The 21056-nt window shown below is 37.4% G+C and overlaps 1 protein-coding gene across 1 annotated transcript in view; it reads right to left on the bottom strand.

Moving 5' to 3' along the window:
* LOC142337026 (phospholipid scramblase 2-like) overlaps positions 1-19943 on the bottom strand; it is a 34817-nt gene extending 14874 nt beyond the window's left edge. Inside the window, exons 1-3 of the mRNA XM_075386063.1 lie at positions 19859-19943; positions 15857-15964; positions 13772-13919 (exon numbers count right to left, since the gene is read on the bottom strand). Coding sequence (XP_075242178.1) covers positions 13772-13919; positions 15857-15901 — 193 coding nt within the window. The 5' untranslated portion in view covers positions 15902-15964; positions 19859-19943. The remainder of the gene's footprint in view (positions 1-13771; positions 13920-15856; positions 15965-19858) is intronic.
* Positions 19944-21056: the final 1113 nt, after the last annotated feature.

Here is a 21056-nt window from a genome sequence, read left to right as displayed (position 1 = left end):
AAAATTTAGCAAAAAATAGCAAAAAAGTCTAAAGTTGGTGAGGAATTGAACTTTAGTCCAATATGAGAGCCAACTGCTCTTGGTAACGGTTTCTAAAAATTCTAAAAACAATTTGGTTTCACTATTCAAACAATTGGGTTAAGGTAAAAAATCAAATAAATATGATTTGTAGCATCATTGCTACTCGTTTCTGATTGGTTAATAAAGTAAAGTGATTTAAGTCATTGTTTAAATATTAAATGTCAAATTTCTGCAAAATTTACTCTTGTTGACACAACCACGGATGGTTATTAAGTTGCTCTAAATGACTTAAATGAAGAGTATTTGATCTTCAATGATCACCTAAGGACTCATAAAATGAATAAATTAGGAAGTTTAACAATAAAGGGCAAAACATCAAAAAAGTCTATTTTGCACCATATAAGAGCTATTAGCCACACTCGTGGGACTGATGCCAGAACGTTCGTTGGGTCCATTAAAAGCTTAGTGGTTACTCAAACTGTGTGCTATAATCTTGAGTTCCTCAGGTTTTCCCTTCCCAAAATGGGGGGTCGGAGAAGTTTTTGGTCAAAACTTGTAAAATTTCTCAGTTTTGACCATTTTTGTGTTTTGAAATTTTTTTTTCGTTTTCAAAAGTTTTTTTCATTTTCAAAAGTTATTTCGTGCTGTCTGATGGCTTTTGTAGCTGATTTTAACTGGCGCCAACACGTGACAAGTCACACATGGCAACGCCTATAATGCTGATTTACGATAAGGTTTGTGTTGGTTATCGAAAAATTGTTTCCAAAAAGTTGAACACCTATTAGAGAACTTTAATAGATATCCCAGCGTTTTAAACAGAATGTTTTTTCAAATGCTCTGGACGTACTGCTTTATTTTCAATTGAATTCCACCTTACTGAGCGTTCCTATGTAGTTATTGGACTTGAATTCCAATGACAGATATAATTACAATGTCAAAGGGCGAGTAAGATAAATAAAAAGCTTAAAATAATTTAGAGGTAGAAAAACGTATTTTACATGAATAATAATTGATTTTAAAGTCACTTCATGGTTGACCCCCATAACATATGTTATAAGAAGTTTGTGGTTGCTTAAAGTGATGGACGGTTTTTCGCAGTTCGAAATTTAAGATTTTTGATAATTGGATTAGATAGGATGAAGTCATTCCTATAGCTCAGATGAAGGTAGATTCCAAAGTTCTGGCAAAAAAACATTTTTAGGGTAATTTGATTAGTATATGAGGTCGAAATGGAGGAAAAATGTTCTTGTGTTATTTGGTACTGCAGTGTAGGAATCACTAATTTTTTGAAAGCTGGAGGTCTATTCGATAAAACTTTGTGCAAGTTAGTGGCTTCTTTAATTCTTTAAATGCATTAAAATAGAAGTATTTAATTCTGTAATTTTAAATCATGAGCTGAGTCCTGTTTATTCTGTTTGAGCAAGACTTTATCGCCCAGTTTAGTTGTTTCTCAACTGAAATTAGAAGGGGACCCTACATTTCACTCAATAGAGCAGCACTGTAGTGGAAATCACTACAACTAGCGCATTCATATATTTAAATCTGGTATGAACTAGGAAAGAGCTCTTAATTGCAGAAAACGCTCTTAGTCTACATGCTATTTTTTGAAATACTTCATTCACTTCTTCTTTGTAATTCAGGTTTTTGTCGAGAAAAAAATTCTCAGTATTTCAGTGCATTTTTCATTGTTGTCGTGCAACAATCAATTCAGAAGCAAAACTTGAAAAAACATTGACTTTTGTCCTTATCGCAACCAAAACGAGTTGGTTGTTCCCGCAACTTAAAACTGAGAAAAAAACTTAACAAACTGTCTAGAACAATGTAATTGAATCTTTATCTACATTCTCTTACATTTTATGGTTTACCCCTCGTTCAAAGAACAAAACCTTCTTTCCCCAAAACAATTTTGAGGACAAAAGTCTCCCCTGTTACCGGCAAATAATTTCTTTGTTCCACAACTTGTGCGACGCACTGAAGAGAGCATCAGCGGTCAGTGCAACCATCAAGTGCCTAGCACAGTAAACGGAACCCGAAAGCTGGGAGCCGGTCAAGACAAAGAAAAGACACAGAAAAGACACAGAAAAGACACAGAAAAGACACACAAAAAAAAAGACAAGCAATTTTTTCAGCGACGAAGCCAAGTTTGGGTTACAAACGTCACCCCGACGAGAGGATCTAGTTTTTTTACTGGTTTCAGACGTCACCAGCAGAAGTCCGCCCGAGGTCGCAGACGTTACCTCTGATGTCCTGTTCCCCGGTTAGAGCCATCCAAAATTTTTTTTTCGACAAAAAGCCTCCAAAATTGATATTTGTCCCCCAAAAAAACCTTATTTGTTACTATAACACCTCGATTCATAAACCTTGACTAGTTTCATTATTTTCAAAGCGAGTAAAGGCAATTTTCTCATTTTTAAAGAAAAATCTGCGAAAAGAAAAACACAAAAATCAGAGAAAAGTTCCTTAAATCAGAAAATTCAAAAAACACAATTTAGTTTTCTGACTACTTATCCGTTTCAATTGCGGAAAAAACTATTAAACCACTCTTTTGAATTGGTTTGTAATCAAACAGAAAGCTATTTGCATCGATATATCCAATCAGTATCATATAAATAAGAAATGTCGGAGAAAATTTTTTGAATTCAGAAAATTCAAAAAATACAATTTAGTTTTCTGACTACCTATCCGTTTCAATTGCGGAAAAAACTATTAAACCACTCTTCTGAATTGGTTTGTAATCAAGGAGAAAGCTATTTGCATCGATATATCCAATCAGTATCATATAAATAGGAAATGTCGGAGAAAATTTTTTGAATTCAGAAAATTCAAAAAACACAATTTAGTTTTCTGAGTACATATCCGTTTCAATTAAGGAAAAAACTATTAAACCACTCGTTTGAATTGGTTTGTAACCAAACAGAAAGCTATGTGCATCGATATATCCAATCAGTATCATATAAATAAGAAATGTCAGAGAAAATTTTTTGAATTCAGAAAATTCAAAAAACGCAATTTAGTTTTCTGACTACATATCCGCTTGAATTGCGGAAAAAAACATTAAACCACTCTCTTGAAATAATTCGTAATCAAGCAGAAAGATATTTGCATCGATATATCGAATCAGTATCATATCAAAAAGAAATGTCAGAAAAAATTTTTTGAAATCAGAAAATTCAAAAAACACAAGTTAATTTTCTGACTACATATTCATTTGAATTGTCGAATAAACCACTAAACAAACCCCTAAGACAAGTCATTGTCAGTCTGTTTGATTGTTTTACCTGTTTAGGGAAGTAAATAGAAAGTCTTTAGGCGCCACACCAAATATCAAAACTTTCATTTGACAAAAATAAACACCATTTTATTTTTTTTTTGGAAAAAACTTCCAAAATTTTTGCAGAAGTCCTCGGTCTCAGACGTTGCCGTCTGCGAAGTCCCTTTATCCCTATTGGTTTCAGACGTTACCATCAGCAGAAGAGGAGTTTTCAAAGAAAATTGGTTCCAGTAGTCACCAGAAATTTTGATGTCTTTTTTCCTACTTTCAATTTTTTTCTGAAAGGCAGATCTCAGACGCTAATTGTCGGAGAGAGCTTTGAGAGTTTGATACAGTCAATGCGTTTTGTAAATAACGAAGACAGAGTGAAAAAGAGCAGATAAAGTCACACAGTTTTGAAGAAAACGAAAAGTTTTGCAAAACCCGGAAAAGACAATTTCCGAAAGAATTCTAAAGTTTCCCACAATATGACTCGTCTCTGCAACTTTCTAGCATTCAGTAGCCCTTCTGTAGCCCTTGTTGCCTAAACGCATCGCATTTTTGCTAATTGCTTATCTTTAGCCGTCAAAACAACAATAAACTCCTAGAAAAAGAACAGGTTTCAAAGTTGATTCGCAAAAATTGTGAGGGGTATTCATTAATCATAGTGTTTGGTTAGGGTTAGGGAGCTAAGGAAAAATTTTCTGGGTAGCTTTATAAGCTTTCTGTTTGGTAATTTATTCGTATTTGAGAGAAACAGAGGAGCTTATTGAAGTTTTCAAGAAAAAGGAGTTTAATGTAACAATTATTTGAGTTCTGGTCTAGTATTGGTTCAACTACATAATTGTAGCAAAGCACAGTTTTCCTATCAACCACAGTAGCCACAAACACTATTTCAAACAGTTAAAGTCAGCTATTTAAACGAAACTTGTGTAAATTTAAGAAAAAACAAGCAATTATTTAGGTCTGTTGAACGAAAAACGGTTAAAACGCGCGAACGTTCGGAAAAGCTTTTAGGTTTTTAGCGCAAAAGGCTAGATTTAGCACACAAAACACACTCTAGGACATCACTTTTTGAGAAAAAATGCGTCGCTGGTCTTTTCAACAGGAAAAAACTAGGATCATTAGCATTCAAACCTTAGACAACCCTTTTTTCAAATCAAAAATTTGCGTCGCTCCGGTTCTCAAAGCCGTTCTTCACCTTCAGTAACGAGCTGCATCACCAACAGCATCAACAGTCAGCTTCAACAGAGCAGCAGCCACCAATATGTCGAAGCAGAACAGCGCTGAATGTCAATTGGCCATCAACATGTTCAAAGCGACAGAAATGTCAATGAAAAAACTGCTCGATCTCCTTGAGAAAACTGTGGAGCAGAAAAAGAGTTTCCGATCATTGTCTTTGTTGATCAACAAAATCAAAGGCCAGGAAACAGAGCTCAAGAAACTCTCAGAGGAAGTGATGAGACAGCAGCCACATCAAAGCACTGCATCATCTATATTGAATAGGCAAACGGCACTAATAACTCGCCTCAATGAACTGGAACTGCGAGTCGACCTGTTGGACGACGATGGCCAGCTCAGTCAGTCTTCCAGTCGCATTAGAGATGATGTCAGCATGATCTCCAGCAGAAGAAACTTGTCTCGGCAATCAACACCTGCGCCCAGTGACGACAAGGAACGAATCCAGCATCAGCGCGATATAGAAGAAAAGCAGACCAGCAGTAACATCTTCAATCAGCCGCCCCCATTACCACCACGGCCAAGACAACCATCATTGTTTTTACAAACATCTAATGAACCAGGACTTCAAATTCAGCATGTGCTTGAAGCCCACCAAAGAAATCCTAAAAAGGAAGTTCATGAAAGTCTTCTAAAATCGAAAAATAACCTTGAAAACCAAACAAACGCTCCGAATCCTTTTCCCTGCTTTGACAAAGATACCAGCCAAGAATTCACTTCTCCAACAAGATCAGGGAAACTTGAAATTGCCTCCAACCTGGTAAATAGAGATGTTTGCGATATTGAAACAGCTCAAATCAACTTGAGTGACAACTTTGACACGTCGCAGAACCTTTTGCCTCCATTCCAAAATATGAACCTTTCAGGTAATCACTCACTTTCAAACCCCTTCAATTTGGCAGATCCAACTATTCAATTACAGGCAGATGGTCTATTTGCCCAAAACTTGGTATTGGTGAAAACATTTAATTTAAACTTGCCAAATCAAAGCAATAATCAGGATTCAACTGCCAACAGAAATCCTCTATACCATAATTTTCCCAATCTGCAACAGGATTTTGGACCTTCTCAAACTCAAATAGGAACAAGTGGATACCTCGATAGTCAACTGTGATCTGCAAAAACTCCCCTGCTTACCCACAGTGGCAAACAGAACCTCGCATCTCCCAAGTAGAACTGATCAAATAGTCGCAGAAAACAAATGCCTACAATCCAATCATGGTATTAATCCTATAACTGGGGTACATTCCGCAGGTTTCCCTCCAATTACTGTGCCACTGATGGAACAACAGCATCAAAATACCGTCTTAAATCCTGCAGCTCCTAATTTTCTGCCAAACCAGGTAGCTCCACAATCAAACGGAATTCCGGCTCCTGTGCAATTTCCACAACCTGTTTACATTCAACATAGAATTGCCGGCACTTTCCCAGTTAAACAATGTGTCACACATCCCAGTCAGTTGTGTAACAACCAGTTTATTCATGGCTCACAAGCTCCATCGAACTTTCAAGCTCCAGGAACTTCCACGATCCATGCCCCAATGTGCACTAATCAACCGCTAAATCCTGTTGGACAAAATCAGTTAGGCCAGCCTTTAATTAACCAGAGTTTAATTCCCACTGTCAATCAACAAATAAGCTCAGTATACTCGAACCCTAATGTGACACAGGAAAAAGGAAATTTGATTTCAAACATTCAATCAAATTGCCACCTTTGAAACTTCAGAATTTCAATGGTGACCCGATCCATTTTCACGAGTGGATCAATAATTTCAACACGATGATTCACAACAACCCTTCCATTACAGACACGCATCGTATAACCTACTTGCAGAATTCTGTAAGTGGGAAAGCAAAGGACTTGATTCATGCTTACTCCTGCGATCCATCTTATTATCAGACAGCACTGAATGAACTAATCCGACATTTCGGTGATCGTACTATAGTTGTTAATGCGTTCATTAACCAGCTCGAAAACTGGCAAATGAACTTCCAAAACAAGCAAAGCTTCATTGCCTTTTCCTCATTTTTGAAAAGACTTGTGCAAGCCTTCCAATACCTTAGCTTTACAGCAGACCTCCAGTCTACAACACTCATTAAGAAAGCCAAAGAGAAAACACCACATCATTTGGTTCTGAAATGGACTGAACATTGTCTTACCGAGCTCAGCTCAGACACGACTCTCGTCGATTTTCAACAATGGTTAGAGCTCCAAGCTCAAATCTACGACAAAGTGAGTCGAGAAAGCAATCAAAGAACCATCAGTTCTCAAGCCTCAAAGTTTGTCAACTCGAACAACCTACAAACCAAGCCATACAAAAGCAACCTCCCATTGTCAGTCAACAACGCATCAGCGGAAAACAGTAGAAAACATTGGAACTTTGCGCCTCAGCAGAAACAACCGTCAACTTCACAAAACGTTCCGAATAAAACTTTTAACACAAAACGATCTTGCGAGAAGTGCAAACAAGAACACAGCATTGCCACTTGCCCTGAGTATTAGTTGTGCTCACCAGGTGATCGATACAACCTTGTCAGCCAAAGCAATTTGTGTACAAACTGCTTGAGCAATAAACAATCGTGCCCATCGCAAAAACGATGTCAGGTTTGCAGTGGATTCCACCACACAACTCTTCATGATCCTGCCAAGCAAATCAAACGCCCTACAGCAGCCTTTTCTACTGAAGTTGTTTCTGGTAGCAATCCAACAGCTTTTTCTAGTAGTAACGATTCAAGTCAAAATCCAAATACATCTCAACATAAAAGTCGAACAAACAAAGCCCCCAACAGCCGTTATGGCCAAACTTTCAACAACCAAAGCCATCAAAACTTGCAACGACGTAAATTAACTGGCAATGCAATTAACCAATCGTTCAGCATTAACCAGTGCTCAGAAACACCGAAAAATTGGTATGAGCAATTGCAGCTTATTCCGGTTTCATTCCTCAAGGGGGATAAAGCATTCGATACCTACGCCCTCATAGATCCCGGTAGCCAATTCAGCTTTGTATTGGACGCCATAGCTGAATTTCTTGAGCTTCCCCGTGAAACTCAACAGTCAGTACCACTACAATTTCTCAATACAGAGAACAGCATGTCCCTCTCAAAAATTGTTGAGCCCGTCACAATAACTCCATACAAGTCAACTGAAATATCGTTTGAACTCTCTCGAACGTTCAGCACCCCGTCTCTGAATGTCGCAGCTGCAAAAATTTTTGAACTTAATCAAATTTGTGATGCCTTCAACAGTTTGCGCCACATACATTTCCCAAATATTGCCGATGGCAAAATCGGCGCCCTCCTCGGTGTTAACGCATTCGCATTCACCTACCCTACACATGTTATACCTGGCAATCAAAATCAACCGTTTGGTTTGAAAACTAAACTTGGTTGGACCCTCGCTGGTGAATATGAGAATTGTATCTCAGCCACCACTCAACAGCCCCCAAGTCAGCAGAAGAAATTTATTTTCAATGTCTCAAGAAACAGAACAGATGAACCCGGACTTGACGAACTTGTTCAACAGTTCTGGAGTATTGAAGCAGATGGCATTCAGAAGGACCGTGAACAAGTTTACACAAAGCAAGAAGAACAGTTTCTTGATATTTTGAAGAACTCTATCAATCACAATGGTGAGAGATATGAAATCAAACTGCCCTGGAAATCAGAAATAAAGTTGGAGAACAACTTCTATTCTGCACTGAACCAAGTCAAAAGCCTGAACACACGCCTTCAGCGTAAACCTTTGTTGCAAGAAACATACAATAAGACTCTCTTGACAGACCTTGAGAAAAACTATGTCAAACCGATGGAAATGCAAGATCCTCAACCAGACAGAATTTGGTACCTGCCACACTATCCTGTGGAAAATATCAACAAGCCAGGAAAAGTCCGCCGAGTTGCAAATGCCGCTTCAAAATTCCGCGGCCAATCGCTTAATTCAAACCTTCTCACAGGACCCGATCTCCTCAATAACCTTTTAGGGGTCCTGATGAGATTTCGAGAACATCCCGTTGCAGTCCTTGCGGACATCGAAGGCATGTTTATGCAAATCGCCATCCATCAGATTGATCAATCGGCTCTTCAATTTCTCTGGTTAGCAGACAATCAGATGCAACAATACCAATGTACCAGACTCATCTTTGGAGCAAATTGCTCGCCTTCGTGTGCAATATACGTTCTTAACCATTGTGCCAAAGAGAACATTCATTATTTCCCAGAGGCCCTCAAAGCAGTCAGAAAGCACTTTTACATGGATGACTACATCCAATCACATGCAACCGAAACAGACGCTTGTAAGGCAGTTCTTCAAACAAAACATTGTCTAAAAACAGGTGGGTTTCGACTCACAAAATTTGTTTCAAATAGCGCTATAGTTCTAAACCAAATCCCTCCAGAAGACAAAGACAACCAGACAGATATTGTTCGAGTTCTTGGTGTTAAATGGAATCTTGAGAAAGACTGTTTTCTTATGAAACCTCTTGCTGATTTCCCAAAAGATGCCTTAGCGTACACTCAACGTAAGATCTTTAGTCTTGTCTCCTCGATCTTCGACCCAATTGGGATAATGTCGCCATCAACGATCCGTTTCAAAATAGTTCTTCAAGAACTGTGGAAACTTGGGAAAAAATGGGATGAACAAATTACCCCTCAAGTAGTTAAACCACTTCAAAAGAGTTTGGACTTTTACTTTTCTTCACCAGAAGTGACATTGAACAGAACTCTCAATAAGAGTTGCCATTCACCAGAAAGTGAAAATGAAATCCATGTATTTGTCGACGCCTCAGCTGTAGCAGTTGCAGCCGTTGCATACTTGAAAACAGTTCCTAACTTAGCCACTGACGTTGAAACTTGCTACGTAATAGGCAAATGCAAAGTTGCTCCAATTAAACAAATCAGCATACCCAAATTAGAGTTGGAAGCCGCAGTCATCGGAGTGCGCATCCTTTCAACCATCATGAAAGAGTCATCGTTTCACATTACTCGTTCCACACTCTGGACAGATAGTCAAGTAGTACTTGACTGGTTATCCACAACCAAGAAACAACCTGTTTTTGTTGCGAATCGCCTCAAAGAAATCCTTGCATCAACTGGTGCTTACCAATGGAAACACGTTACCACCAAAGAAAATCCAGCTGACCACGGGACCCGTGGTCTCAATCCAGACGAAATACCAGCCAAGTGGCTAACAGCGCCAGCATTTCTTTCCACAAGAAGGCTCAGTGCTCCTGAAAACTCTCCAAAGCATGTGTTAGCAACGCATGAAATTTCACGCAATTTGTCGGAGCAAATAATCGACCCGACACGGTTCTCAACTTGGAACAAGTTGCTCATGACTTTAGCAACAGTCTTCAATTTGCTCTTTCGGATTAGAAAACAAAGGCCTAAAGATCAGCAGTATATAACAGAAGACGTCATTCTTGCAAGAAACCGGCTGATCAAAATGTCGCAGCAAAATTTCTTCTTCTCAACAATCCAAGCCCTGAAACGTGGTTCCAGGATAGATTCAAAGAGCAAAATCCGTTCGCTCAACCCAATGTTGGACAACAATGAAATGCTTCGGTCATGCGGAAGATTGCAATTTGCGCCAGATAACCTCGAAGTCGAGAAATTTCCGATTATACTGCACGCAAAAGACAAGATAGCGAGACTCTATATAGAGCATGCGCACAACATTTGCGTTCATCAAGGAACAGAGCCAGTGAAAGCTCTTGTGCAGCAAAGATACCACATCATTGGCCTCAGGAAAACACTTTTGAGTATAAAGTACCGATGTTTTCTCTGCAGACGATTTGCCGCTCAAAACATTCAACCTGTAATGGCTCCCCTTCCTGCCTGCCGGTTTCCGACAGACTCTACTCAGTATCCTTTCGCGAACAGCGGAGTCGACTTTTTTGGACCCTTTTATATAGAAGATGCCAAAGGACAGATTGAAAAATACTACGGCCTCATCTTCACTTGCCTGGTTACTAGGTGTGTCCATCTAGCTTGTCCCGATCTCAACACTGACACTTTTCTAAACGCTTATCGACGTTTTGTAAGCCGCAGATGTCAGCCAACAACAATGCTCAGTGACAATGGCAAGACATTTATTGGTCCATCTGAGGAACTAAAAAGATCTGTGAAACGTCTCGACAACGACAAAATCTACAAAGCAATGGCAGCAACGAACACAACCTGGAAGTTCAATCCTCCCTATGGACCTCATTTTGACGGTATTTGGGAGCGCTTGATCCAGACCGCGAAACGCACTCTTTTGATCATTCTAGGCTCCAGAAGATTGTCGCTTGATGTGTTCAGGACAATTCTGGTCGAGACCGAAGCTATATTGAACTCCAGACCACTAACGATTGTCGCTGACCTTCCGGAAAATGAAATGCCTCTCACGCCAAACAATTTTCTGATTAACAGACCGTTCAATTCTCTCCCACCAGGAAAGTTCGACAGCCAAGAAACCGCCAGTTTCAAGTCTTGGAAGAATGTGCAGCAAATGGTCAACCATTTCTGGAAACGACTCTTCAAAGAGTATCTTCCGACACTGTTAAAGAGGTCCAAATGGAGCGATAGTGGTCAAACACCACTGAGAGTCAACGTCATTGTTTGGATTCTGAAAGATATGACTCCACGTGGAATTTGGCCCCTTGGACGTGTTCTCGAAGTCTACCCTGGACGAGATGGACAACACCGTGTGGTGAAGGTGAAAACGGCTTACGGCACGTACGTTCGCCCGGTCTCCGCGCTCGCACGCGTTTTGGCTGATTAGCCCAATTTTTTTCTTGACCTTTTTTCGAAACGGTCTTCTAGGCAACTTGGGTTACACCCTCTTCGACGATCTGGTCAAACGTCTGTGATGTGTTAGTTGGCCTCCTCTTTCCCCTGGAGCATGTCGTGCAACAATCAAGTCAGAAGCAAAACTTGAAAAAACATTGACTTTTGTCCTTATCGCAACCAAAACGAGTTGGTTGTTCCCGCAACTTAAAACTGAGAAAAAAACTTAACAAACTGTCTAGAACAATGTAATTGAATCTTTATCTACATTCTCTTACAATTGTCAACTTTTCACCAGAAACATTTATAGACTCTTCTGTCAAAGTAACGGGCTATTGTTTCCACAGATTTTTTAAGAAGCTGGTCCTCATGACCAGCCTCTTAATACCTAAGAGGCGAGTAAAATTATTCGAAAAAGAGATTTTTGTTCTGTAATCTTAGTACAGGAGTCAGCGCGTTTCAAAATGGATTTCGATGACGAATTTTTCTTAACCGCATATGAGTACTTCATCAAAGATAAGGGAAATTAGAGTGTGTCTCGTATGAGATTTGAAAGGACTTGTAATGAGTGAAATGGGTATTAAGGAAATTAAAATATAAATAAAAGCCATTTTGTTGAGTAGAATCCGATATCTCGAAATGTGCCGGTATGTGAATAGCCACTGACTGGAATGCTTGTTCCTTGATGCTTCTTAATGCACAAGAACACATACCCTTCTTTTAAATAATATTAGATTTGAGTTGAGCCGTTTTTTAAACCTAGTTTAAATTTTAAATTTAACTCAGATTTAAATTTATTTATCCCGGAAAGAATGCAACTGAGGCATCAGTCAGAATGATAGCATGGTGGCCTGGCATTACCCAAGACGTTCAACACTTTGTTAGTAAATGTAAGAATTGTCAATTGAACAGGCCTAGCCTGGGAAAAACGGTCTCTACGTGGCCAGAAGCCGACGTTTGGAAACGGCTCCACATGGACTGGGGTTATGTTAAGGACCAAGGCAATATCTTAGTAATTGTTGACGCGGGTTCTGGTTGGATAGAAGCCTTCCCCGCGGGAAATAGAACATCAGAAACCGTTAAAATATATCTTAGTCAAATCTTTGCAAGATTCGGAATACCAAAAACTTTAGTTTCTGATAATGGTCCCGAATTTGTAAGTGGTGACCTTAAACAGTGGTGTGAATCACTGGGAATTAAGAAAATAGAATCACCCGTCTATCATCCAAGAGCTAATGGACTAGCTGAAAGAGCAATTCAGACAGTGAAGCGGGCACTTCAAGCGTGGAGTCCCAACCTTAATGTGTCATTTGGAGCATTCCTGCAAAGGGCACTGATGACACATCGCAACACTTCAAAGACGAGGAGCAAAACTCCAGTTGAACTCTTGTTGGGACGCAGAGTGAGACTACCAGCAATAGCAGATTTCGACTTGTGCGAACCCATTCTATTCAAGGCCAACGAAAACACAAAGACAGTTCCTGCTACCTTCATCATCAGGAAGGGCTTGAACACATCTTTCATACAGCCCGAAAACTCAGCACGGACTATTCTAGTGAGCGACAACCAAATTGCGAGACTAGACGAGGACAATGTGAAAATTGAACCAGCAGTGGAGGAGACCATATCTCAATCAAAACAACAACTTCAGAGCACAGATGTCGGACCTTCACTTCAAGATGAAGCTTCTGCAGCCACATCATCTGCAGAGCACCAACAACCCGAAACCTCAGAGCCTTCACGAGCATCAACAAGAAGCAGAAAATAACCCGACAGATTTGGAGAACCTATACCCACAAACTTAAAAAAGGAGGAAGGAAGTGATGGTTTCAAAGAAACATCAAGAAACTTAGAAGTTTTCTTTATTAAAGTTTCAAAGAACGAAAGAAGAACTTACCTGAAGAACTTTATTGCTGTTTCGATAAGTAATTGCCACAAAACTAAACTCAATTCTAATTTTGTTTTGGCGCTATCATTATCTTATTGACCTATCAATCATGTGTCAGAAGCAAATTCTCCCACCAACAGAAACCTGATTTTAACATCCACCGACCTCCAACTAATGAACTCGATTGTACCCAAGCCATATATGATTCTCATGAAATGTTGATGAAAATAGAAAATCACCTCCGGGATTCGGAGGTAAGATCTATTCACATGCCAATCATGTAAAATATTTTTAGCTAATCTAAATTTTCTCTGTATATTTTCGCATAGATAACCACTATAAATACAAGCTAATTTTTGTATATTTTCAGTTCAAAATTTAATTTCAAATTCAACTCATTGAATTCTTTGACCCGTGTTATCGACCACGACAATAATCAAGAGAAGTAATTCGTCTTCCTATCATTTCATGATTTTGATGTGAATTTATATAAAGGTTTCCAGGTTCACGGAATTTGCACCAATTTAGGAAAACGTTCCAGCGATTCTTAGGCACGCACAACACTTAAATCAATGGTTTAAAGAAAAATTGAAATCTCCACATACCCCCGTTGTTGGTTTCGAGAGTTCTCTGGATGGTAACCTGGTCCAGTTTGAGCAGGTACTCCAATCCAATTGGTACTCCCACAATTGGCGTTTGCTTCCCAACCCAGTTCAAACCAGGCTTCAGCACAGGTAGAGTCTTTTGTTGTGCCTGAAAGGGAACAAAAACTTTTGAGCTGTTAGAAGGGTGAGGATGAACAACCTAATGTAAATTGCGCAAAAAGGTGGCTTGACAGAGCTTGAAAAGCAGTTATATTTGCTCATCGTATACTAGCCTTGAGAAATAGAAACGAAACCTCGAAGAACAAAGAGAACAAAAGCTGTCGAGGACACATTGACTTTTGATCAATTTTGGAAAAAAAAATCCGACAAAAAAGCGACTCAACAATCATTTCAAAACCTGACGGAATTAGTCGACTTCTTGAAAACCCTTTTCATTGCATCAAAACAAGCTAAGCCAAAAGAATTAATTTTAATCTTATTTTAATAGTACAAATTCATAATCGTCCTAAGGAAATTCGGATCTATTCTCCCCCCCCCCCCAGCTTAGTGAGCATAAATTTTTTATGACCCCCCAGGCGCACGTGCTGTTTTCTTACATAGTAACGTGCTATATAACAACATATAATTTGTAACTGGGGTCATAAAAAACACTGGGGGCCGAAACAGAATAGATCCGGAAATTTCCCCTCCCAACGTAAGTTATTCACAAAACCCAGTCGAGACCAGATGGTTATCTTGCAAGATTCTGCCAGAATCTTGCAAAAACTGCCTATCTTGCAAGATCTGACAGAAAAATGGTTATCTTGCAAGATCTGGCAGAAAAAACGGTTATCTTGCAAGATTCTTGCAAGTTCGTTCCGGTCGAGCTGTCCTCTTATTGGCTCTCATTCTTGCAACACATTTCATTTCGACCAGAATTTTACTTAAGAATCAGTTGCGTGTTTTTTAAGAAAAAAAAATAAATTTGAATAGATTTTAAATCTGGAAATATTAATTATCTAAAGAAAACAAATTAAAATCTGCCTTTGAGAACTGTTAACACAAAATAAATTACTATCAAAAAATATTTTCCTTCAACTTTATCAAGATTTACAAGACTACACGTCTATATTACCTTTTCTGATGGAAAATTTATATGTTATTATTCTTTGCATCTTAAACAGCTTTATTTCGTTTAATTTAGCTCCTTACGCTTAATTTTTCTTGCCAATGCCCAAAAAATTTGATGCTTAGATTAATACTTTTCTGATGTTTTTTTTAATAATTGTCTTTCGCTTTTTTGTCGACGCGCAAAATATGTATACATCCGAATATTGCAACCGTTTTTTGCGTTTTTTTCCAAGTGTAAGGTCTTTTCAAGTGTAAGAAAGTTTTTTTTGCAAACGGCTATCTTGCAAGATTCTTGCAAAACGAACGGTTATCTTGTAAGATTCTGGCAGAACGAATGGCTATCTTGCAAGATTCTTGCAAAAAATGGTTATCTTGCAAGATCTTGCAAGATTCTGGCAGAAATTCTTGCAAGACGATGCATCGTCTTGCAAGATTCTGCCAGATTCTGGCAAAATCTTGCAAGATAACCATTCGGATCCGGCTTGGGAAGCGATTACAATAGTGGCCCAATTTTGATAGCCAAAAGGCAATTGGTGTAAAGGCCATTAATAAAAGATTTCAAGTAAGAGATGCCGGCTCGAATCCAGTGCTGATCCGTCAGCACAGTAAATGCGCCTGCTCACATAGGATATAATTTGGGAAGCATTAATTCAGAATAAATTTTTTTAGGCATCAACTAAAAACCGGTCCAATTTGCGTGTTAATTCGTATATAAAATGTGAAAATTTCTTCAGGTAGTTGTTTTCATTGCAATTGGTTAGCTGAAGCTTCTCAAATGCAATGTTGCCATGTTTTCCGATACAATGTCAAATTCAGCGGAGTACTGCTTTTTATTATTTATCTCGATTTAAAAATTCTCGGAAGCAAGGAGTAATTGTTCATGCTCATCCGCAGGGGGTGGGGGGGGGGGAGGTGGACTGAATGCGAAGCACGGTGGACCCTCAGGATCGGAAATCAGATGAAAATGTAACTTACGGGTACTTCAATGCTGACAACGGGAGTTTCGGTTGCCTCAGTCATTTTGTCTTCTTTTTCGTCCTCTGTTTTGGCAATGTTCGTTTGTTTATTTGTTATCTACTCTACCTGAAAATTGCAATTAATGAAAAGAGTTTAAGAACCAGCTTGAGACCAGGGTAAGATATGGATAACTCTAGCTGTTTTCCGTATTATCAGTTTTTTGAACCGGTAATTTCATTTCCATCTCTTGGCGACTGAATAATTATACAGTGAACCTATCGCATACCAATTTTGTTATAATTTAATAACCATTACACTATTATTTATCGTAAAAATTTTTACATGTATAATAATGATTGTAGATAGAGAGACTTCGAAATTTGACATCAATTTTAGTTCTTCGAATATTTCATTTTTTTATCAAATCTTTGATCCGACACTATGTACCTTTGCATGGAAGACCGACGTGTTTGTACATATACGGCCAGAACGTTAAAATATTTTCCAAAAAGCTAATAGTTTAAAAGAAATGTTTCAATAGTCTAAAAAATAGTTGATTTTTGTGTATTTTCTGACATGAGCAATCGTACTTGTTGTCATCTTGCCATCATTTTTTTCAACTTACTAGCAACAACTAGTTATAAAATTTAAATGCGTTAGGTCCAAAAAGGATAAATTTATGAAGCTGAGAAAATGAAATATAATTAACCCGACGATATGAAGTTTTACAAAAATTGGAGAACTAGAGATCAATAATATGCAGCCTGCAAGCAGTAATTTGAATTAGTCAAGTGGCAAGTTTGTAGAAAAGTGGCAAGTTTGAGAAGCTGGCTTCATCATCAGAAATCATTTTGGTTCGGCTACAGTTGGGATCGATGATAGGGATCAAAGAGAGTGGGGAATAGCAATATCTTGCTTTCGAAACTGTTGGAAAAATGCAGTCCACAAATCTTCAGTTTTGTCATTGAACTCTGAATTCATTCATGCACAAGTTATCAGGGAAGAGCAAAGGTTGAAAAGTTTTTCTTGTAGACTTTTCATAAGTTGCGACTCGAAAGCATTGTTTACAATAAAAAGCATTGTTTAAAAGATTTGTCTGCGATTTAATTGTGTTCAATAATCTAAATTCAATTGAATGGGAAACGTAACTAACGATACATCCCAAAAATGAGATAAAGCCAGAAAACAGAAAGGAACTAAGGAGGAAATTTTAAAAAATTTTGTTAAATTTTTGAGTAAAATTCTCTTAAATTTTTATTAAAAATCTTTGATAACTGTTCACAAAATACTTTATAAAATAAACCCTGCTTATTCATTTAGCGCCCAATTTTCACTGGAAATTACTTAACTTGAGCAAGCAGTAAAAAAAACAAAAATTGACGAATTGATTTTATTTTATGAAACATGTGCTCTCAATCATTTAAATGTTTTCACTTAGTAGAAATAACACTACCACCAACCCTAAAAAACAAGATACAAAATTCTTCACATTTAGCCTTAATAAATATCTTAAAATTAACCCAATCTGACAAATTGATACTGGTGAAATGGAAAGGGCGCAAATACCAACATAATATTTGTTGGATATCTCAGACACTTAAAACATTAAAAAACGTCTAGAACGGCGAAATCCCAAAAATAGCACAAGATTGCATATATAACTCTAATATAGAATTGAGATGTTCAGAAATGGTCCCAAACGTACAATTACTTGTTATTAGGGTTAAGAAAAACAACTTTACAGACAAAAAGTGAAGTAAAAACAAACAAAAACTGCTTCGAACAAGCCTCACGTGATCAAATAATAATTTGCTCTCTGAGCGAAAATTTTTTCACATAGACTTTTTTGCTCTCTTTCTCGCTGGTATCAACAAAAACACAACTTCGCTTATCGCTATCAGTTTTTGTTCAAAAGCAAAAGGAAATTTTATTTTTTGCTTTGTGTGGTATTGACTTTTACATCCTGTTTCAGAACAACTGGACCGTTTTAAAAAAAGGATCAGCATAACTCCTCTTCGAATCGTAAAAGTTAAATTGGAGGGAATAATATGTAGTACCAGACTCGAATTTTTATACTTCTTTCCTCCTAAAATATTCTAAATTTCTATTTCCGGAAGTTGCAAGCTAATTAAATTTGTACAATGTCATACCTTATTGTTCTATTTAGAGTTTATATACTTCTTTTAATCGAGAAAAATTTTAAAAACGCATAAACCTAATGAAAGCTCATAATAATGCGATAGTAAACTGACTTCACTGTATTCAAGTAAACAAGAGAATGATGCGCACAGCAACGTCAGATAAAAAACAGTTCTGATGTGTCAATGGAGAAAGAAACATGGTTCTGTTTCGTGGTAGATTTTTATTTCGAAACAACTATTATGTTTTTTTTGAATAAAACAAATCATCAAATATTTTTTGGAAAAGGTGAAACAATAAATTTCTGAACAGTAAATATAAAAACAATCGGAACTGGTTTATTCAACTTAAACGTTATTGAAAGGAACCAATGTCGACAGCATTTAGAGGATTTAATAATTACTTTTTTCAAATCTTAAATTAAATTTAAGTATTGCTATAACATTGAGTAAGTATTGCTGGCATCATAGAGTTACTTGACCAAATTTGAATCCCAAAACAAAAAGAAATCTGACAAGAAAGGGAACTTGAAAATTCCTTTGAACTCGTTCAATTGAGTGCGTTTCTGTTCAAATTTGGTTCAAAATTTTGAGTGATTTTTTTTTAAATTGGTAATTTTTTATTTAAGGGAAATATCTGCCTGCAAAAATTTCTGGGCATTCAATACATGGGGCCACACCCAACTTAATTCTTGGGGATGGAATTTTGTAAAAATTTCTTAAATTTGATACGTCTTGTTTTTCGTAGTTGCTGTTGAGTGAAATCTGCGAGAAACCAATTAACCAAATATGATTATGTTATAATTTTGGCTGGTTATATTTAAGCTATAAATCGTGTTCCCTAATCGTTACACGGAGTTTGCTGCAAAATTTTTAAATTGAATATTCGAAGTTCAATACCTCGAAATATATTTCCATTTTACGCACTGTTTGTTGTCCACTATCAAAAAATGATACTTTAATTGTGAACAAAGCATCATTTTTTTTCACTCATATATCCGGATAAAGTAGCAATTATTACCCACGTTTATTAGAATTTGACTCTTCGCAAAAAAAACTCTTCAATTAGCCGAAGACTATTGTACTCGAAATTATCTCGTTGCGACCCAATTCATAAGTGTTCCAGTGGGCCATGATACGGTTAGTTGCAAAACTATTAGTTGTCTTTTTAATCCGCAAAAAGTATCACCAGGAGCTTTTTATGAAATTAATCAGCATTTAGTCTTTTTTCATTTCGGTCTAATTAAAACATCTCTAACTATAGATGAATTGAGTAGTCGTTGACAAAATTGATGGCGTATAAAAAAGCAGTGACGTTATGCGTGAATATAATTTATAAACACGTGTTACCGTTGTCCACAGTTGCTCAAAAAGAGGCATCGTGGGACAGATCTGAGGGACGTTTCCAATTTTCAAACAAATACGGTGTCACTGCTGTCATCATACGCTTGCAAATCTAATCTTAAAATAAGGTCGTGAAAAGCAATGACAATTCTGAGCAAAATTAATCGAGAAAACGTACCAGGTTAAATACATCAAGTGCTCGATTTCAAGTGCCTTGTTCTGCTGGAACGCCTTTTTATATGATCAATTCAAATAAAAAACTAAAAATTAGTTACACGGATGAGTGAAAATCATTTTACCTTAACAAAACGAGATCTTAACAAAATTTATTTAATCAATTGTCAGCTTTAGTTATTACCTATATGCGCAATAAAGTTGACGCAACTTTACAACTTAATTATTAATTAAAAAAAATGAATCAGCCGTCCATTAAAAAAATTAAATGCAAAATAGGGACTAATACAAAAAGGAGAGACAAAAAAAAATTCCAACTCATATTTTTGAATGTTCCACGTTTATCATGAAAATCAACACCTACCTTTCGCAGCTCAACCAATTATTTCCTTAATAGCAGAGATTAAAAATGGTTATTTTGTGGGAAATTGATGTTTACCATGGAGCTGTAGGCACCATTTTCAGCTCAAAATTGAGCAAATTTAAAGTTGGGAATATCAATTCTTAAAAGTAACAGTAAGTCAATAATCAATACCGAAAAGTTAGAACTAGCTAAACCACGTTTTGATTTAGTATTATTTCTCGTTAATTAGCTAACGGAATGTTCATACTGTTGAAAAACTCTCAAAGGCATTTTTATTGAAATCTCTTTCAAGCAACTTTTTTACGTTGAGAATAGCAAACATAAATTTGAGTAGAGCAGCAACTATTTGACGCTTGAAATTTTTAACGCCAAGCTTCCTGCGATAGAAATATGCAATCAAAACAAGATGTATCTTTATAATCGAAAGTTGCTGGGAGTGCATATTTTCAACTTATTTCCAAATTTTGATCAAGAGATCGTCGTAACAAAATCAATAAAAACAGCACGGGGTGAACCTTCACGAAAACATTACACAAAAATAGAAACTCCAGATGTATTATATTATTGTGCAGAAATATAGCTTTTGATGGGCTATCTTTCAAAAAGAATCAATAAAAAAATTGTGTTCATTTCTGGATTACAGCGTAATGTAATCCAGCAACCAGCATGCCCAGTGACCACCGTTACAGCATCACACCATGTACACATCACCCGTGGACGCGACTATGAGAAAACAACCCAGGTTGAGGTGCCATCCGGAAGTGACCTCCGATCAGACTGTTCCAGACAAAAGTAACCTCTGATCAGACCATCCAAGACGAAAGTATCCTCTGATAAGACTCGAAACACCGTGTGCGCTCGAAGTGCTCTCGAAACTGTCTCTGATCAGACCTTTCTAGACGGAAATGGCCTCTGATCAGACCAAAATCAGATCATTGTCCAGACGATTGTGCGCTCAAAAGTCCCTCCTGATCAGACTATTGTGCGCTCGAAATCACCTCTGATCAGACTCGGTTTCAATCGCAACAGTCTGATCAGTTGATGGTTTTCACTATGAACGAACTTCTTTAATTTTGTTATAATAATTTTATTTTATGAAAAAAATTGAACATTGCATTATTAAATTCATCTAAGAAAAGACTATTCTAAAAGTATTGCTAAAAAAGGAAACCCAACTGCTGAGAAAAATTTTATTTAG

This window comes from Convolutriloba macropyga, chromosome 3, assembly GCF_964194025.1.
Source record: "Convolutriloba macropyga chromosome 3, txConMacr16.3, whole genome shotgun sequence".
In the NCBI taxonomy this organism is placed as follows: Eukaryota; Metazoa; Xenacoelomorpha; order Acoela; family Convolutidae; genus Convolutriloba; species Convolutriloba macropyga.
The sequence above is the reverse complement of the archived record's forward strand: the minus strand, read 5'-3'. Positions and strand labels throughout refer to the sequence as shown.